The sequence below is a fragment of the Desmodus rotundus genome, chromosome 6 (assembly GCF_022682495.2).
Source record: "Desmodus rotundus isolate HL8 chromosome 6, HLdesRot8A.1, whole genome shotgun sequence".
NCBI lineage: Eukaryota > Metazoa > Chordata > Mammalia > Chiroptera > Phyllostomidae > Desmodus > Desmodus rotundus.
The window spans coordinates 140,672,801-140,691,722 of NC_071392.1; the positions used below are offsets into that span (position 1 = coordinate 140,672,801).

Below are 18,922 nucleotides of genomic sequence, written 5' to 3' on the forward strand. Positions count from 1 at the left end.
CACCATCACTGGGCAATTCTCATGCAACCCATAACAATACCACCATAATCCCCTACACGTGGATGTATGTTCTCTCACTTGACCCCACACCAGTTCTCGGGGGTAGGTCTTTAACAACACCTGAAACTCAGAGAGCTGTCCTGACCAGCCTCAAGGAGACAGAGCCAGGTGGAGCGTGTTCTGCCTGGGAACAGGGCAGAAAGTAAGAGCTCAGTTTCTGGGGTCAGAGAGTTTGGGTTTGAAGCAATCTACCTCTGCTCCTCATTAGCAGAATAGTATTACTTTGAGTCAGTCACTTAACCTGAGCGCCCCAGTTCTCACATCTACAAAGTGGGGGTGATAACTGTCCCTGCCCTAAAGCATGCTGTGAGGATTTAATGCAACAATGCAAGTTCAGCCAGTGCCTGGCTCATGGTAGGAGGTTTGGACATTGTTTTTTTCTAATCATTGAAGCACTGGTGGTGCTTTTGCCAGCACATCACTGTCCCCATGGTCACCACTGCCGGTCCAACAGAGTTCTTACCTCGATCTGAAGCTGATACCATTCCTGGACTCTCCTGCTCAGGTACGTGGTGGTCACCAGCCATCCATCTGGGGTCACTCGGAAGGCAGAGCCGTCGTTCCCCTTGGTGATTTGAAAGGAGTAAGGGGGGCCATTCTCTGGGGAGTCTGGGTCACTCAGGATCAGCTGCAGGACTTTTCTGCCGATGGGGCATTTCTCCTGAGACCGAAAGTGACAGAAAATCAAATTGCAAAATGAGTCCCAGTTCTTCATCTCAAACCTTTCTGGATCCCCTTCTCTCAGATGAGTCCTCGGCACTCTGGCTGTTCCTGGGCCATACCTGCCCCCTGCCCTGAGCTGTCATTCATTCATTCTGCCTGCCAGGGAGATAGTTGCTGACTTTGTCAGTCTAGACTAGTCACAGCCACTGTTGGGGTAGACTGGTACCAGCGGTGAGCACCCTCCTCTAGAAGGTCAGTGAGGGGACGATGGGTTCAGGATGCCTTTGGAAGGTCAAACGTACCTGAACAGAGGTGCTGTAGTTGAGCTGGAAGAATCTCGGTGGGTTATCGTTGATGTCAACAACTTGGATGGCGACGTCTACGTCCTCATGCAGTGGGGGGCGCCCGCTGTCGGTGGCTCGGAGCCTCAGGGAATAGCTAGAAGTCTTGTACAGCAAGATACCCAGTGGAGAGTTAGCAGTGAGACCCCTCAATTCTGCCCACTAATATTTTCAGGAAAATAAGAAACACTCCCCTCCGCTTACCCTCATTGCCCAACCATGACATTTTAGAGCCCAGGTTTGGGAGTCAGGCAGAAATCGGTTTGATTTCCAGTTCAACCATTTACTAGCTGTGAGACCTTGGGAAAGTGACAAAACTTCTGTGACAATGATATTAGGACCATGTTCTAGGAGTCTTTTAAGGACCAAATGGCATAATGAATGTAAAGCACTTAGCAAAGGTCCTGGCACAGAGCAGGCGCTCGGTGAATGATAACGTGTTATAATGGTCTAATTAATGATTCCTGGTCAATGGTGAGAAGCAGGCCTGAGCTCCTCCAGTGAAAATTAAGGGTCACTCAGTCCCTCTCCTGCCTCTGGCCTCACAAGCCATAGAGACACCACAGAGAAAACAAGTGGGGGTGGGTCTGGAGAAGTGTGAGCAAGAGACGCTAACTACCAATCATTCTCCTGACCTGTAGCAGAGCTATATTCTGCTTTGATGAGCTCGAATTGGGCCCCTCCCACATGGCTCACCTGTTCCCAATCCAAGGCCCTGGCCACCTGTAGCTCCCCCTTCTTGGGGTGGATAGCAAAGTGCCCGAGCTGGTTCCCTCCTACCAGGCTGTAGGTGATGGCACTATTTAGGGGTCCATCTTCATCAGTAGCTGACACCTGCAGCAGAGGGGGGGTTATGGTGGTGAATTGAGGGGCAAGAGCGACCAGAATGGCATCTTGGCCCCTGGGAGTATAGGGAGCGCAGATATGTCCCCTCCCCAATAAATGGACCACAGTCATCTCTCCAAAGAAATCTCATTATTTATAACCTAGTATGGACTTCAGCATGCCGTGGTTCATTCATTTATCCATTCATTAATTCATTTACTCATTGACCCATACTGATAGGGTGCTAGGTTCTGTGCTAGGATGCGAGGAATGTGGCAAAATGGATATGCCCACAAAAAGCTTAACATAATTTTACGGATAATTCTACTTTGGGGGCAAAGTAAGACCAGCTTTAGAAAGCTGACCAGCATAGAAAACACAGTGGTAGATTCCAGTTAGGGAGATTGAAAAGGGATTTGTGAAGCCTTGAAGGATAAGGATGGCTTCTGGGAGGGGAGCCTGCATCCCAAGCAGGAGAAACCATATGAGCCCAGGGGTGTGAAAGTACAGCGGGTGTTTGGGGAAAGGCACGTCTTCCTGTGTGGTTGGAGAACAGGGTGCAGGTCAGGGAGGGAAGGAGATAAGGCCAGAAGGCAGAATGAAGGAGGCTCGTGGAGAACCTTGAATTTGGCCATACAGAATTTCATTCCCTGCGGTTGGGGACAACTATATGTGTAAATGCAAAGAGTGTTATTTGTTGTCCCCTCTTTTCCTCCCCTCCCACAATGACACTCCCTGTCCTGCGAGGCCCTTTCCCATGTCCCACTCTGTCAGTACTTGATCTGGATCTCATCAAACACGTCCCTGAGACATTTGGTCATGAGAGACAGTTTGGCCGAATGGCTACAAGTCAGAGTCAAGTCTGTAGTGTATTAATTGATAAACTCATCCATGCTCATAGCTGACTGGGGGAGAGACAGGTAAGAACCCAACACAGGGGCCACATCCCCCGAACAGGAAAATTGCAGATCCTTACTGTGAGCACCGTGTCACCCACGATGGCATTCTCGAAGACCCTCGTGCTGTACAGATCCTGGGGGAATCTGGGTCGGTGTTCGTTGGTATCAGTGACATTGACCACGATTGTGGTCATGTCACTGAGGGAGGAAGAACCTTTCCGGCTGCACTCGATGGACAGGAAGTACTTGGGGCTTGTTTCAAAGTCCAGGCTCCTGTTGACGTACAGGATCCCTGAAGAAAAAAGAGAAGCATTGAGACCATTGGGACCACAATGGCAGAGGGCTGAGAGGCCTTGGGCCAAACGCCAGGAGAGGCAGCTCAATAGGGTTAGGAGACACAGATCCCCTCCATCACCTCCTCCATCACCTCCTTCATCTCCTTCGTCATCTCCTTTGTCATCTCTCCACCACCCCTTCCTTCATCTCCCTCTTTATTTACCCTCCCTCATTACCTTTCTCTGTCCCTCCACGTCTTCTCATTTTCCTTATTATTGTTCTCCACTGCAGTGTTTTCCTCATTTATTTCATTAATACTTCATTGAGACCTCATTGATACCTCATTAAATATGTAATATTAAATCTATGTGTGTTAGATCTAGAATAACCCTGTGGAGCATAACAGAGTGATTCTCATTTTGTAGGTGAGTCAGCTGAGACTCCCAACATCGAAGTGACCTGCCAAGCTCATTCAGCCAGTAAATGACAGAAGTTAAATTATAAAGAGTTCTGTAATACCCAAAGTTGTTCAACAAATTATTAGGGCATAGATTTATTATTCTGAAAACTGGAAAAAAAAAGTTTTTTTCTGCCATTCCTGGATAACCAAATAGTTAATGGAGGAAAACCGGTCTTTATAAGAGAATTCCAGTTAGTAATTAAGTGAGGAATGATAGGATTACAAAAATCACCATTTTGCAGCTCCAAATGAAATAATATATCTAGGAAATAATCATCAAAGGCTGCGAAAGCCATTAGGAGAAGAGCTGATGAAGAACTCTATGTTGGGTGAATCAGGCTGACAAACTCTAAGCCCACCACCAATGAAAAAGGACCAGTTAGCCCTCTGGCACAGTGCAAAGGACAGCCCAACATTGTCTACGAAGGGTTGTCACTAAAAAACCTGAGCCTGAACCTCGGGTCTTTGACCTTGACCAAGGCCTTTGATCCAAATGCCATTTATAAGACATTATGGAGGGATATGTTGTATGATGACATCATAAAGATACAAGTAGCCAATCCAAAATATAAAAAGTTCTGACTAACACATGACCCAAGTTTTTCATTACATCAATGACAAGAGGAGGAGGGAAATGTTAGAGATTAAAAGAAACTGAAGATGGTGCATATAAACCAAATGCAATAATATGTGGGCATTTGGGGGATGTTGACAGACAAACCAACTTCAAGAAGACATTTATGAGATAATTTGGCTAGGTATTAGATAAATTAAAGAATTATCTTTTGGGTGTGATAATGGCATTGTGGCTGCGTCTATTAAAGGAGGTCTTATCATTTAGAGACGCACACCGAAACGTTCCTGAACAAAACGATACGCTGTCTGGGGTTCCCTTTACAGTGACTCAGTGGTGGGAAGACGTGGGAGGGCGGCAGGTGAAGACGAAACTAGCCTGGTCTGTGTGCACAACTCCTGCAGCTGCGTGATGGGAACAGGTAGTTTACGCTGGTTTCTATTTGTTACTTGTTCCAAGTCTTCATAATACAAACTTTGAGAAAATAGTGCTCAACAATAAGGTGGCTGCTTTGGGAGGTAGACGGCCTTCTTGCCAGGGTGGTGTGGGGAAGACTCCACCAGGGCTTGGTCTGACCTGGGGAGCCTCTCGGGCCCTTCCAGGAGGTTCTGTGAGTCTGACTTAGACTCTTCTGTGGCTAGGAGCAAAGAGGAGGGACAGTCTCCTAGTTCTCTCTCTTCCTTAGAATAAGGGGAAACTCAGGGGTGCCAGGATATTTGGGGAGGGCTCCAGGAGGGAAGCAGGCAGCCTTGTCCTGGGCTGCTTAAGCCTCACATTCCAGTAAGTACTTCTACCTCTGCAGCCAAGAATGGAGAGTGGCCTCAGCCTCCTAGGGCTGGGTCTGAGCTAAAACTTTGAAGCTACAAACTGTAGGAGGAGAGTGGGTTGCCTAGGGTCCTGGGTGGAGAGGTGGGGGATAAGAGGGCTTCCCACATAAGGTGGCCCCAGGATGCAGAATGGACCTGGTACTTGGAGAGATGCAGAGTGAAGAAAGGGCCAGAGGAGGTTGGCCCAGGAGAGGTTCATGTAGCAGATACACCCTATATGTGAGGAATCCAAGTTCCCCAAGACTGGGGGCAGGGGCTGCCTTAGGCGCTGCCTCGGGCGCTCCCTCACCTGTGCGGGCATCCAGGCGAAACCTCCCCTGCTCATTCCCGCTGACCATGCGGTAGCCGGTCTTCTCAGAGCCCGGGCGGGTGAGGGTGGCCAGCTGCAGCACCTCTGTGCCCAGCGCGGCATCCTCAGGCACCTGCACGCTGTGCTCTGTGTTCAGGAACAGGGGCAGGTAGTCTTCGAGGCCCACCACGGACACTGTGACTGTGCCCAGTGTGGACAGTGGGATCGGGGTGCCCAGGTCAGAGGCCCGGACGGTGAGCTGCAGTGCAGCTTGTGGCCTGACCCGCAGGGGCTTCTCCAGCCGGATCACGCCCGTGGTGGCTTCGATGGAGAAGTGGCCTTCGGCAGAGTCCGCCAGGGAGTAAACCACCTGGGCGTTGGTGCCTGCGGGGGGAGACCAAGGGTGTTTGAAGAGTTAATGGTAAAGTGGTACAAGGTGAGAGGATGTGTCCTACAAGGGTGGTGGGATTGGAACATGGGACTGAAGACACTAGAGCTCCTCCACCCCGAAAGGGGAGGTTGGGGCTGAAGCAGATAGTCACCACCTCCTAGTCTTGGAGGGGCCATCATGGGCGAGGTTCTAGGTGATTGGTGTGGCTGCAGAGGGCAGACCAGACTGATGATGGTCAGCTCAAAACAGGTAGCACTTGCTAATTATCTGAGGTACCATGGAAGGAAGAGGCTGCCTAGGAAGTAGGGAGCTTCCTGTCTCTGGAGGTGAGCAAGCACTGGCTAACTGAGCATGTACAGGGCCTTGTAGCCACTAGCTGTGTTTACACTATGTGCTCTCCCTAGAACCCCTGCATCCAAAATCTCTTACCTCCGTCATTGTCAAGCTAAAACTCACTTCCTCTAGGAAGTCTTGAGTTTACTTTGCTGGGGTCAAACAAAAGAGGGTATTTTGATCCCATTTTTATCATCATTATTATCATATCCTATGCTGATCTGGCTACTTTGATCCAAGGGCATTTTTTACCCTATATCAACTATACAATTTGACTTAAGAAAATTGGACACACATAGGCGACATCTCATATACGTGTGTGTGTGTGTAACCACAATAAAACACTGGGTGGCAGAAGCTATAATTGGCACAATATGGAACAAATACTCCCAGATGAATCCGATTTGCCTTGTAAATTTTAAAAAGAAAGAATTAACCCTTATGAAAAGGATGTCATTAAAATTAAAATGTAAAATATTGAAAAGGATTCTACTCTATTGTATAGAAAATTGATCAAGGAACTTAGTAGGCTTAATGAAGTTTGTGCCCCAAATTCCTTTCTTACGGTGAATTAATCAGAGTTGAGCAATTCTGATTGGTGCATTTCAGATTAAATATTTGCATTTAAAATGGCCTTGAGGTTAAATGGCAGGACTGAAAGGGCTCCAGGTCTAAGTGGCAGTGAGAAACAACGGGGCTGAAATGCCCTGTGCTGGCCTCAAAAAATCGCCCAGATCTTTTGCCATATAGCACCGAGGTATGCGGTTTGTGGACTAGTTTTGCACTTGTGAGTGTCTGTAGACTCTGTGGGGAGGTACCAGCCCCAGAGCAACACACAGAGCCAAGCCCTGGACCAAGGTGACCCCGTGAGCAAATGGCTTCCAATTCTCACCTTGGTCTGGATCCCGAGCCAGTACCACCGCCACGGGGGTCTTAATCGTGGTGTTGTCAAAGACAGCCACAGCACAGTGGCTGGGGAAGAAGCGTGGGGCATTGTCATTCACGTCCTCCACATGGACCGTCACATCTGCCTGGCAGGATTGGCCGCCTCCGTCTGTCGCCTTGGCAACAAGGCTGTACACATCCTTCCTCTCTCGGTCTAGAGCTGTGAGAGTGGTCAGTACCCCTGGCCATAGAAATGACAGCAAGTGAGCTTTCTCCGGGGGAACATAACTCCAACGTGTGTCTTCTAGATATCTATGCAAGACAGAGTTTTGTCCTGGAAAAATCAGCCCTAGTGTATATGTTTAGGAAAGAAGCTCAGCCTGTATCCCCTCGCCCCATACCCTCTCATGTCCCTAATTCTCCCAAACACGCTCCACCACCACATCACGAATTTGACCTCCACACCAACAAGATATAAAGAGGCACAACATTTTTAAAGGACAATTAGAGAATTTCTAACAACACATAAAATGTGTTTATCCTTTGGCCCACAGTTTCACTTCTAGGAATATCTCCTATAGGATGATCAACCCAATAAAGATACTGTTTATAATGGCAACATACTGAAACCATCTATATGTCTTCCAAAAAGCAACTGGTTAAATACACAACGATTTAGCCAGACAGTAAACTGTTGTGCAACCAAAAAGGAATTATGATAGAGCTGTACATACTGCCTTGCTGATTTCTCCAAGATACTGTGATGTGAAAAAAAACACAGTCCCAGTATAGTAGTGTGTATAGAGATTTTGGAGATGCATGGAAAACTAGTATGGCAAAATATACACCAAGAATGCTTATGGGGGGGGTGCTGGTTATTATGTAGACTTTCCAATTTCTGCAGAATATACACCTACATTGTTTGAATTTTTGCACAATGAACATGGATTACTCCTGTATTCAGAAAAACCACCCCCTTTTTTTTTTTTGACTCCATTGATCATCCTGCAGCTGAACAAACAACAGCAGAAAGAGATCAGGTAACCCACCTGGGGTGACTCAGCATACCCAATGGGAGTCAGGAAGGACAATGTTGGCTCCTGTCTATTCAGACAGCTTCCTGGGACACAACTCTCACCTGCCACCTCCCTGCTCAGGAATCTCAAAGGCTGCTGGTTCCAAGTCAGGTGCTGGCAGCTGGCCCTCCGTGACCGGGTCCTTCTGTGCTGCCCATTCCCACACCCTCCCCTGCAGGAACAGGACAGGGACCCCACCTCCGTAGCCTGCTCTTCCAAGGGAAGCAGGCTGGACCCCACCCTGTCTTCTCCACCACACTCTCACAGCCCAACCTGTCCCAGGTATTCGCAGTCTATCCTGAAGGACTTCCTGCTTCCAGCTCTCTGATTTGTCTCCCAACTAACGACACTGACAATGGCAACCACATCTGTCGAGCTCTTATTGTGTGCCAGGCCTGGGCTAGGATTCCATATACTTCATCTCTGATCCTTACAACAATATAGGTTTTATCCCCAGTCTGCAGCATACACATCTTGACATCATGTCTCTGACCTTGGTGCTCACCTGCCTAAATCCTTCAATGGCTCTAAGGGTAGGATTTGGCCGTCCTGTCCCGAGGGTCGCATCCTTCGCCCCCTCTCCTCCCCTTGTGTGTACCAGTTTCCGGCCCTGTCGGGTCCTGATGTGCATGCTCTTTTAAAAAACCAGATCCTTGTATAAATTCGTCTGCCTGGAATGTCTGTTCCTACTACTTACCACTCCGTTATCCCCTGGCTAACTCCCGCATGTCCTCAAGTCTCACATAAAGTGGCCTTTCTTCAGGAGCTTTTACTTATCACACTCCCAAGCCTAAGTCAAGTTCTCCAACCAAAACTCCCTTTAAAAACCTGCATTTTTTTCTTGACTCAGCATATTTTAAACCACTGATTCAATGACTGCCTTTCCTATCAGATTATAAAGACCGAATTTTGTCTCATTAGTCTATTGGTTATGTCCCCAGCATCTAGTGCAATGCTTGGCACGTTGTGAATGCTGAGTAGATGGATGAATGGATGGATACGTTAATTCCTGTTTCTTTCCCCAAGGAGCCTCGCATAGTACTGGGCACTCGGTATTGGGTAAATAAATAGCTCAATCTGGTAGCTCAGAAAACCCACCTGTATGAGGATCTAGTTTAAACTCATCTGCCCCAGGACCGTGCAGAGTGTATGTGATCTGAGCATTGGTATCAGAGTCCAAGTCTGTTGCAGAAACTTTCAAAATGACGTGTCCTGGAGATATATCTTCACTGACTTTGCCGGTATAGAGAAGCTAGAGGTGGGAGACAAAGAAGAGGGAAATTGTGGGATATACACTGTTAGGTCGAGAGAGAGGCAGAGTGACAAAGAGAGAGACAGAAGCAGAGAGAGAGAGATTGGAGGGGACAGTTGGACACACACATGCACGCACACACCATGGGAAATTTGGGGTTGAATTACAAGAGGCCCTTAGGGAAGTATCCCTTATCAAAAATGTAACCGCCTTGTCTGCATGTTTGTGAGTATGGATAAGCTGGAGGAGGTTACCTGTGTTGGTTTGCATTACCCATGTAGGGACACGCACATATGAGCATGGGCGGCAATACTGGGTGTCTCTGGGGGCAGGTCTCTGGGGATGTGTTTGACAATAATGGTCCACGCTAGCAGGTTGATCTATGGAGGGGGTTGCCCATTCAGCATGGCAGATTGTGTTTGGAGAATGAAGAAGTTAATGTATTTCAGGATATGTTTTGCATAAAAATGACCCTTTCTAGGGAGTCTAGGGGGAGAGGTAGAGACCATGGGTCCTAAATTGCTTGACGACATTCTGCCCCAGCTGGTGTAGCTCAGTGGATGGAGCGTGGACCTGCAAACTAAAAGGTCGTCGGTTCGATTCCAAGTCTAGGGCACGTGCCTTGGTTGTGGGCCAGGTCCCTGGTAGGGGGCATGCAAGAGGCAACCACACACTGATGTTTCTCTTTCTCTCTTTCTCCTTCCCTTCCCCTCTCTCTAAAAATAAATTTTAAAATATTTTTTTAATTATTTAAAAAATAATTTAAAATATTTCTTAAAAAGAACTTGATGACATCCCTATGGGGAGGCCAAGGAATTATCTAGAATGCTCCCTGCCCAAGGCACTAGTTTGAGGCTAGCTGGGGAGAAGCAAGGGCATGTATGGTTGGTGATGGCCAGCATCAGAGATGGTCCCCTGAGTCCTTCTCCTTTCTCTTGCCTTTCACTCCAGCTTCCTTGCCTCCACTCCCACCCAACCCCTCACCAGGCTCTCACCTGTGAGCACTGAGGGCTGTTATCATTGATGTCCAGGACAAAGACTTCCACAATGACCGAAGCCTGGAACTTGCCATCAGATGCTGTGATTTGGAGCAAGTACTTGGCCATGTGCTCACGGTCCAGGGTCTTCCTCGAGAAAATCTTCCACTCATCTCCAACTTGGTCGATGCCAAACTGGCCCAAGGGGTCTCCCTCTAAAAACATGAGAGAGATTCTAGAAGCTGAGCAATGGGAATGAACCATGCTTTGTGCTACAGGTAGCTGCCCATCTGACACTTTTAGAATTGTTGGGAAAGACAAAAACTTCCTCTCTTAACCAGGGACCCACGATTCCACATTAAGTCAGTACTTTGCTGTTATGAAACATAACCATGTTTTCTGATGCCAAGGGCCACCTCTTGAATGGAATTACTAGTGCGAGAAGCACCACTCCAAAATATGTGGCCGAGGACAGGTTTCTTGTATGTCTGTGTGTGCGCGCACGTGCATATGTGCTTTGGAAGGACTTGGAGGAAGTTACAGGGAAGCATATTTTAATTCTGTATAAGAACCTTCTAGTACATGTTCAGCAGTAAAGGAGCGGAACGTGATCAGCAGTACTAAACTCTCTGAGGTTTCAGTTTACAACTGGGGACGCAGACCAAGTGGAGCGTCAGATGATTACCAGGTTTGCTTCCACGTCATCTTTCCTTGACAGTAGTCACTGGTAGGGGGAGATGGATTTCTGATTCTAAGATCCCAGAGTTTTAAGATTCAGCTTTTCTGAGTTGATGATATATTAACACTATTCTCTGATTCAGAGATTTTAAGTCTTTTGTGTTTTTAAACTTCTGATACGAGGTGATAACATTCCATTTCCCTAAGACTCCGTATTTCAAACAGCTCTGATCCAGGACCTGTCTCCAGGAGTCTATGATTCTTGGTTGAAACTTCAGACTCATGAACTCTCCTCCAGACAGCTGTGATAGCCAAAGGAGCCATGTCCATGGGAATGAGATGACATGGTGCCTGGAAGAGGGGACAGGGGCATTGAGAAGTAAAGAAACCCTTGGCCTCTGCTTGGCTGGCTCAGCCATTGGACGGGTTTTGGGGGTAATTTAGGGTTGCAACAGGCATCCACTGAGGAAAGCAGTTTGTAGGGTGTGGGTTTAATCTCAGCCCTGGCAGAAGCTTGGAGTGTGACCTCAGATGCGTTTCTCCCTCTATCTGGGCTTTGGTTCTCCCACATGTGAAATGAAGGGATTAGGCTGGTATCAGAACTAAGGAAGTGTTTTTATCGCAACACTTAGGTCCCATGATTGACTAAGAAGCATTTTCTACTACCCACAACTTGCTCTAGGCAAAATACTACTCGACAAGGACAGCCACCTGGCAGAATTGTCATGGATCATGAAGCTGGTGATGCCTTCTCCATCTCCCAGAAGCTGAGAACAGTTACAGTATCTCACTTCTATTCTACCTATCCACCTAAAGTCATAAAAGATTCTTTTTGCAAAGCACTTTCTAAGGTATCGGGGGCTCTCAGAACTTTTTCAAGTTAGATTTTACCAGCATCCCTGTCAGGTGAATGAAAACAGACATGACAAGTCTATAGATGAAGCAGTTGAAGTTCTGGAAGGTTAAGTGATTTACCCAAGGTCACACTGTTAAAAAGTGGCAGGGCCAGGACTTAAACCATGTCTTAGGGCACCTCTTACTGGACATTTTTTCAATGCACCCCAGTGTCTTCACTTCTAAACAGGTATCCTTACCTGTGATATAGCAGGTGACCTGTCTGTTCTGCTCGGAAATATCAGCATCAAAGGTTTTAAGAGTGGCCACAGGTTCACCAGGTTCACTGTTCTCAACCACAGATCCTCTGTAGTCTTCAGAAGCAAACTGGGGAGCATTGTCATTCTCATCTGTAACGGAGACTTCAACTAGGACCTGAGAAGATAGCTGGATGGTCCAACCATGGTCATAGGCTACCACATAAAAGTGGTAAGTCTGGTGGGTCTCACAGTCAAGTTCCTGGAGTGTGGTGATCCAGCCAGTCTCACTGTCAATGGCAAAGAGCTCATGGATATTGCTGTCAGGCTCCACTGGCAGCCTGTAACTCACCTGGCCATCATTCCCAGTGTCCTGGTCATTGGCAGTCACTTGAATGACTGCAGTCCCCACTGGCATATTCTCAGTGAGGACAGCCTTATATGGGTCAGCCTCAAATATAGGCCTATTGTCATTGACATCTTTCACTTGGATGTTAGCAGACACCAAGGAAACCAAGTAAGTGCCATTATGGGGACAAAGCGCCATCAGATCAATCTGGTACCACTTAGTGGACTCATAGTCCATGGCCTTCCTCACCTTGAGAGCCCCTGTGTTTCGGTCCAAGGAGAAGACACCATCCCTGTTGCTCTCTGGTGTGGTGCCCTGCACTAGACTGTAGATGACTGGATCTTGGGCTGCCACTGCTTTAACAGAACCAATTTCAGACCCTTCTGGAAGGTCTTCAGATGCAGAGAAAGTATATAGAGGTTCAGAAAATTTGGGCAAGGATACTTCATTAGCAACCACCTGAAGTCGTAACAGCACCTGAGAGATCCAGTGAGGAGGGCCCCCGTCTTGGGCTTTGATTTTTAAGTCAAAGGTCTGATTTTCCAGTCCCACCAGGCTCTCTTTCACCTTGACAACACCAGTGGTTGGGTTGACTTCAATGATCTGTTCATCCAAGTCCTCTATTGAGTCCACTGAGTAGGTGACATCTGCATTTCGACCTTCATCTGCGTCATAAGCCAGCACCTGGATAACCGGGGAGTCTTTACTGACATTGGATTGAATGGACACTGTGTACTCAGAGGCTTTGAACTGTGGGGCATTGTCATTCTCATCTGTGAGGATGATCTTCACAGTGCAGAAGGCCACTTTTCCTCCTCCATCCTGAGCCATGACCTTAATAGCAATGACTCTTTCTGTTGAATTTTCCCGATCCAGTTTCTGCAGAGTAGTGATCTGGCCATGGGGGTTGATGGAGAACTTCTCACCTGCGAGTTTATTGATGATGGTATAATCTATGGTGCCATAGGGGCCACTATCTTTGTCTATCGCTAGCAACTCAATAACCTTGGTTCCTACCTTTGCATTCTCTGCTAACTCTGCCTCATAAACGTGCTGCTGGAACTCTGGGCTATACTTGTTGGCATTTGTAGTGTTGATATACACAGGCACAGTTGCTCGGAAGACCCCATCAGAAGCACCTACCCTCAAATTGTAAGAAGAGTCCAGGTGCTTTTTGCAAAGGTTCCACATAGAAATTATTCCTGATGAGCTGTTAATGGAGAAGTGCCGGTCCTGATTGCCAGAGAGAATCAGGTACTCTAGGCGAGAGGTGTCCCTGCTGTCAGGATCAAGAGCTTGGACTTTGAGAACCAGGTGTCCACAGGTTGCCAGCTCACTGACATTGGCTTCGTACTGAGGTTGCCTGAACTCTGGGGGGTTGTCATTGATGTCAGACACACCGACAACCACAAGGGTATCACCGGTGAGTGGAGGGTTTCCTCTATCCATGGCCCTGACTTTCACCTGAAAGTGCTGTTGGGCTTCATAATCCAGCTCTTGAACTGTGGACATCTCCCCTGTGCTCCCATTGATCTGGAAGAACTTGGAAACATCTGAGCCATCCTCTACAATCTGATAGGAGACATCACGGTTCTGCCCCGAATCCTGGTCAGAAGCCAACAGTTGGATCACAGGGGTCTGAGCAGGCAAGCCTTCTGAGATTGAAGTGGTATAGACCAACTGGGGGAAAGTGGGAGGATTATCATTGACGTCCTCCACCAGGACTTCCACAGTGGCTTCCGAAAATGACCCCAGAGCTGTGTCCGTGGCTCTGACTGTGAACACATGTTTGGCCTTAGACTCATAGTCCAAAGGGCCTGTTACTGTTAGGACACCAGTTTTAAAGTCAATGGTGAACAGCATCAAAGGCTCTTCCTCCACAATGTTATAGATGAGTCGGAGTCCCTCTGGACTCCGGGCTTGGGTGTGGAGAATTGGGGTATAGAGTGTGATATTTTCAGGCACTCTGACTTTATAGTAAGGACTCTGAAACAGTGGGTTGGATTTATTTCTTACAATGACAAGTACCTCTTCCTCAGTCTGGAGGGATGGGGTTCCTCCATCCTGAGCAATGACTTTGAGGTGATACTTATTTAAAGCTTGATAATCAAAGGGTTTCCTCAGTGATATGTCCCCAAGATATGGGTCAATTCGAAAGTATGTGTAATCTTCTGCAAATGCATATGTGATAGCACCATTTACCCCCAGGTCTTGATCACTGGCAGATACCTGGAAGAGAACATCCCCTGGCTCTGTGCCGTCTTGGATGATAGTGTAATAGGGCAGATCTTTAAATTCAGGGTGATTGTCATTGACATCCTCAATAGAAACTATGACCAGAGCCTGAGCCACCCGCTGAGGGTTCCGATTGTCCCTCAATTCCACCGCCACCTCATGAGTGTCCTGCAGTTCTCGGTCAAATGCTACACCTCTTGTCTGCAACACGCCTGCTGACTTTATCATGTAAAACATATCGGTGCCATTTAAGAGGAAGTAGTAAAGGGTGTCATTCAAATGATTGCCCTGGACACCAAGCATCACCAGTGCCTTTCTGTCTCGCAAATTCTCCTTCACTGTTGCTCTGTAGACTTTCTGGTCAAACTGTAAGCTTGTGTTAAGAGGTTGTGTTAAAGAAATTTTTACCAGTGCATTGTCTTGATATAAGCCATCAGAAGCCCTAATGCTGAGCTCCCGGGAGTGTCTCAGGAAAACAGGATTCAACACAGATATTTGCCCATTGATGGGATGGATAGCAACAGCTTCGTCAGCATTGCCAGCTTGGATGCTATAATTGACTTCCGAGTCATCGTCACTGGCACACACCACGAGGAGCTTCATACCCCGATGGATGGGCTTCACTATTGCTACTTCATATATCTGGTCTGAGAACCTGGGGGGAGAGTCATTTACATCTCTGATATAGATGATGACCTGGGCAGGCCTGGGTGCAAATAAGACGGGGCTTCCTTGGTCATGGACATAGATGCTGAATTGCAAAGAGGGCATGCTCTCATAATCCATCTCTGATATGGTGGTTAGTGTTCCCATGCTGGGATCAATTTTGACAAACTTCAAGGCCTCTTGCTCCAAAATCTCATAGACCAACAAAGCATTAGCTTCTTTGTCACTGTCCGAGGCACGGATCACAAAGGGGTTGTTGTTTTCATCCATGATCATGCTGTACAATGGAGCTGCTTCACTAATTCGGCCCACAAAAGTCGTCTTCAAGAACATGGGAGCATTGTCATTTTCGTCAATGATGTAAACAAGAACCACGACATCAGCAGAAGCTCCTGCCATATTACTGCCTCGGATTTTCAGCTGGTAAGATGAAATTTTCTCATGGTCCAAGTTCTTCTGAGTGGAAATGAGGCCAGAATATGAGTTCATGGAGAATACACCATCCTTGTTTCCCTCTCTTAACTCATAGGTCACTTCAGAGGAGCTTGTAGCTGAGACAAGGAGGATTGGGGAACCAACAGGGATGGATTCAGGAATCTCGACAAAGTACTCGGCTTTTGAAAAGGTGGGGGCACTGCTTTCTGAAGGGTAGACGTGAATGAGCACTGTAGCCAGGTCATGCCACTGTGGGGAGCCTTGATCTTCCGCCTTCACTGTCAGAGTGTGCCGGGCATGACTTGCCTGATTAGGCTTCTGGGCTAGAGTGATAATGCCTAGTAGGGCATTGATGTTGAAGAAACCTTCACTGTTCCCTGAAATGAAAGACAAAACAGATTGAAGTTTATCACACCCTCAAGAGGTACCACTAGGCTTTCTAGATCAGTAAAGAGACTCACACAAAACTTGGGTAGGGCAAAATTAATGTCCCGTGCCCCTCTGGATTTAGCTATGATACAGTGTATAGGGTATATATATTTATATATATATGAGTTATATGTATGTATATACATACACATATATATAATTATGAATGAACATTATGCTTTATGAGGGCAGAGAGCAAGAGCATCAAAATTAGTTGGATACTAGATATTATTATCTTTTTTACATCAGTTATCAATGATAGCAATAACCCTGGCATTTGTATAGTATTCTACAGTTTACAATATATAGTAACATACATTTTTTCTTTTAATCTTTACAAATACTTTCTGACACAAGCAGTATTATCCCATGTTTGATATGAAGAAAACTACATAAGAGATACAAAATCATGGTGCGGCCTTAGCAGGAGAAGAAAATTACTCCTAAAACTATGCCATGCGTCTTATAAAGTAATTATAGGTCCCTTCCATTGTATAGGCGTGTAGATATTATATTTTTAAATATTGCATGCAAATATTGCATAGAGGATGCTTATAAGCATCCTCTATATGCATCGTCATTGGTGGGCTTATATAATAAACATGTAAATTCTCTCCAAACATGTGTGATCCCTTAGTTATTGTTCTTACCGTCTTTGGAAGTGCATTCGCTTAGATCATTATAGTCCTAGGGAATGCTCTAGAGTGATAACTTCCAAATTCATGCCTGTGGTGCTTCTCCTTATTACCAAAGCCCTACCCACTTCTGGATTTAAAGCCGGGCCTCTCACCTTTCAGAAAGGAGTAGTGGACCTCAGCGTTGGCTCCCCGGTCACCATCCATGGCTCGGACTTGGAGCAGCTCTGTGCCTGGGGCCGTGGTGTCAGGAACACTCACCTCATAGTGGAGCTGGGTGAAGTGGGGTGGATGGAGGTTTCCATCCTCAACGTGAATGGTTACCCATACAAAGTTCCTCTTGATGGGCATCTCCTGGTCTCGAACCTATGGCCCCAAGGAGGTAATAGGGTTAGGAGCAAATGGAATGGGAAGAGGCCTGGTTAGATTAAGGTCAGTGAAATAGAATGCCAGTGAAAAATATACCTGATTGTAGCTTTACTCCTTTAAACTTTGTTCTCATTTATGCTCTTTTTTTAAGCTTATTAATTATTGATTATTAGGCTTATGTATTTTTTCCTCTTCTATCTAATTTTATTATTTATTATTTATTTTTTAAATTTTTATTGTTATTCAATTACAGCTGTAAAGGCTTAGGTATTTTAATGGATAGTTTCACTTTAGGAGGAAGGCAGAAATTAACAGTGAAACAGTATTTTGCAACTTCCATTGCAGAAAATATTAGTTTTTCAAGATGTTAACATGTTAGGCAGGGGGAAAAAAGCATTCTATGGTCAAGTAAATTTAGGGAGCACTGAATTCAATAAAGTTACAGTATCTTTGCTGCAGGACTTCTCAGAGCCTTTAACACATATTAATGTGCCCAAAGAATGATAAACTACCATATAAAAACCCTGAGCCTCAAATCAGGAAGGCTCGAGTCCAGTTCTGGCGCCACCATAAAGAACCGTATGATGTGAGCACATCTCTCTTCCTCTGTGGACCTCAGGGGTAAGGTGAGAGAAATGGGTAGGATCAGGGCTTAGACCTGCGTGAGGCAAGTGAGGCATGTGGGGCGTAAATTTAAGGAGGCACTCTCTCTGTGTGTCTTAAAAGTGCAGACACAAGACCCTCAGAGTGAGTCCTCCTTAAATTGTGTGCTCTACATAGCTGGCTCGCCTCACCGTAGTGTTTGCCCTGGGTGGGATGGTCTCTGGGTCCCTCCCAGCTCTGATACTACATGTGGCCATGCAGTTCACAGAACAGAAAGACAGCTGCTGGGGGAGATTTGGAACAAGTCTAAGACTGCAGGAGATTTCTTGGCAGCTGTCCCATCTCTTTTTTCACTCCCAGGCATCCTATGGAAGGTACCTCTGGCAGGCTGTGAAATGTCACAACTCATCTCATGGGTTATCAGTATGAGCATCAGTACACCTGGCCCATCAGGGGAAATGGAGCTTTCACATGCCTCCGAGCGTCCACCCCCACACGTCTGCATGCGAGTACATCCTCACCCCATTTTTCAGTGAACTCACCATAACTGTCAGCGTGTGCTGGGAGGGGCCTGAGCTCAGATCCAATTTCCCCACAGTTACCAGGACACCACTGCTTGGGTCCAGCTGGAAGAGGCTGGCACTTGCTGGGTCTTGGCTGCCATGTATGGTGTAGATGAGGCCCTTGCCACTGTCCTGATCTATGGCCTGGACTCGGAGGAGCTCGACCCCAGGCAGTGTGTCTTGGGGAACTCTGACCTCATAATGAGCTTCCAGAAACTGGGGCCGGTGGTGGTTAACGTTGGCAATCATGACGATGTACACCTAGGGAGGAGAGTGCGGCAGAGGTAGACTGTAAGCTCTGTAAGGTCAGGGGCCCTGACTGTCTGGCTCCCCGCCGTATCATCAGTGCCTCGCACAGTGCCTGGTGCACAGAGCTCAGAAGGATTTGTAGAATGAATGGTACAATTTCACAATCACAAGGCTTTCAAGTAATGTGCAGGCTAGTAGTTTTCAAAACAATTTTTTTTTGTTAAAGGGCCTTTTCTTTAAATGAAATTTTGTGTGAAATCTCAATATATAAAACAGATAAATCTCTGAGAGCCCCCACTTGACCACCATTCCTCACTCTCATTCCCCCCATGGCACTCTCATCAAAAACTGCAATTTAGACAAACCCCTTTGATATACAGAGTCCCACAATGAGAACAAGAACCCTCCCAAGATCACAGAGGTAGAAAGTGTATCAGATTAAGACTGGGATGCACAATGGTTATTACAATTTAGCATTCTTGGAGGTATACC

At 46.7% G+C, this 18,922-nt stretch overlaps 1 protein-coding gene across 6 annotated transcripts in view; it reads right to left on the minus strand.

The window, feature by feature from the left end:
* The window catches only part of FAT2 (FAT atypical cadherin 2), a 72,780-nt gene that overhangs the window by 19,682 nt on the left and 34,176 nt on the right, over window positions 1-18,922 (minus strand). For all 6 annotated transcript variants that reach the window (XR_006653491.2, XR_006653490.2, XM_024576736.4 and 3 more), the window contains exons 8-18: window positions 18,161-18,442; window positions 16,802-17,012; window positions 11,901-15,959; window positions 10,147-10,343; window positions 8,998-9,151; window positions 6,831-7,064; window positions 5,215-5,598; window positions 2,866-3,080; window positions 1,761-1,898; window positions 1,026-1,169; window positions 524-721 (exon numbers count right to left, since the gene is read on the minus strand). Coding sequence is in view for 4 of the 6 variants with exons in the window: in XM_024576736.4 (XP_024432504.2) it covers window positions 524-721; window positions 1,026-1,169; window positions 1,761-1,898; window positions 2,866-3,080; window positions 5,215-5,598; window positions 6,831-7,064; window positions 8,998-9,151; window positions 10,147-10,343; window positions 11,901-15,959; window positions 16,802-17,012; window positions 18,161-18,442 (6,216 nt within the window). In the remaining 2 variants the exon portion in view is untranslated. The remainder of the gene's footprint in view (window positions 1-523; window positions 722-1,025; window positions 1,170-1,760; window positions 1,899-2,865; window positions 3,081-5,214; window positions 5,599-6,830; window positions 7,065-8,997; window positions 9,152-10,146; window positions 10,344-11,900; window positions 15,960-16,801; window positions 17,013-18,160; window positions 18,443-18,922) is intronic.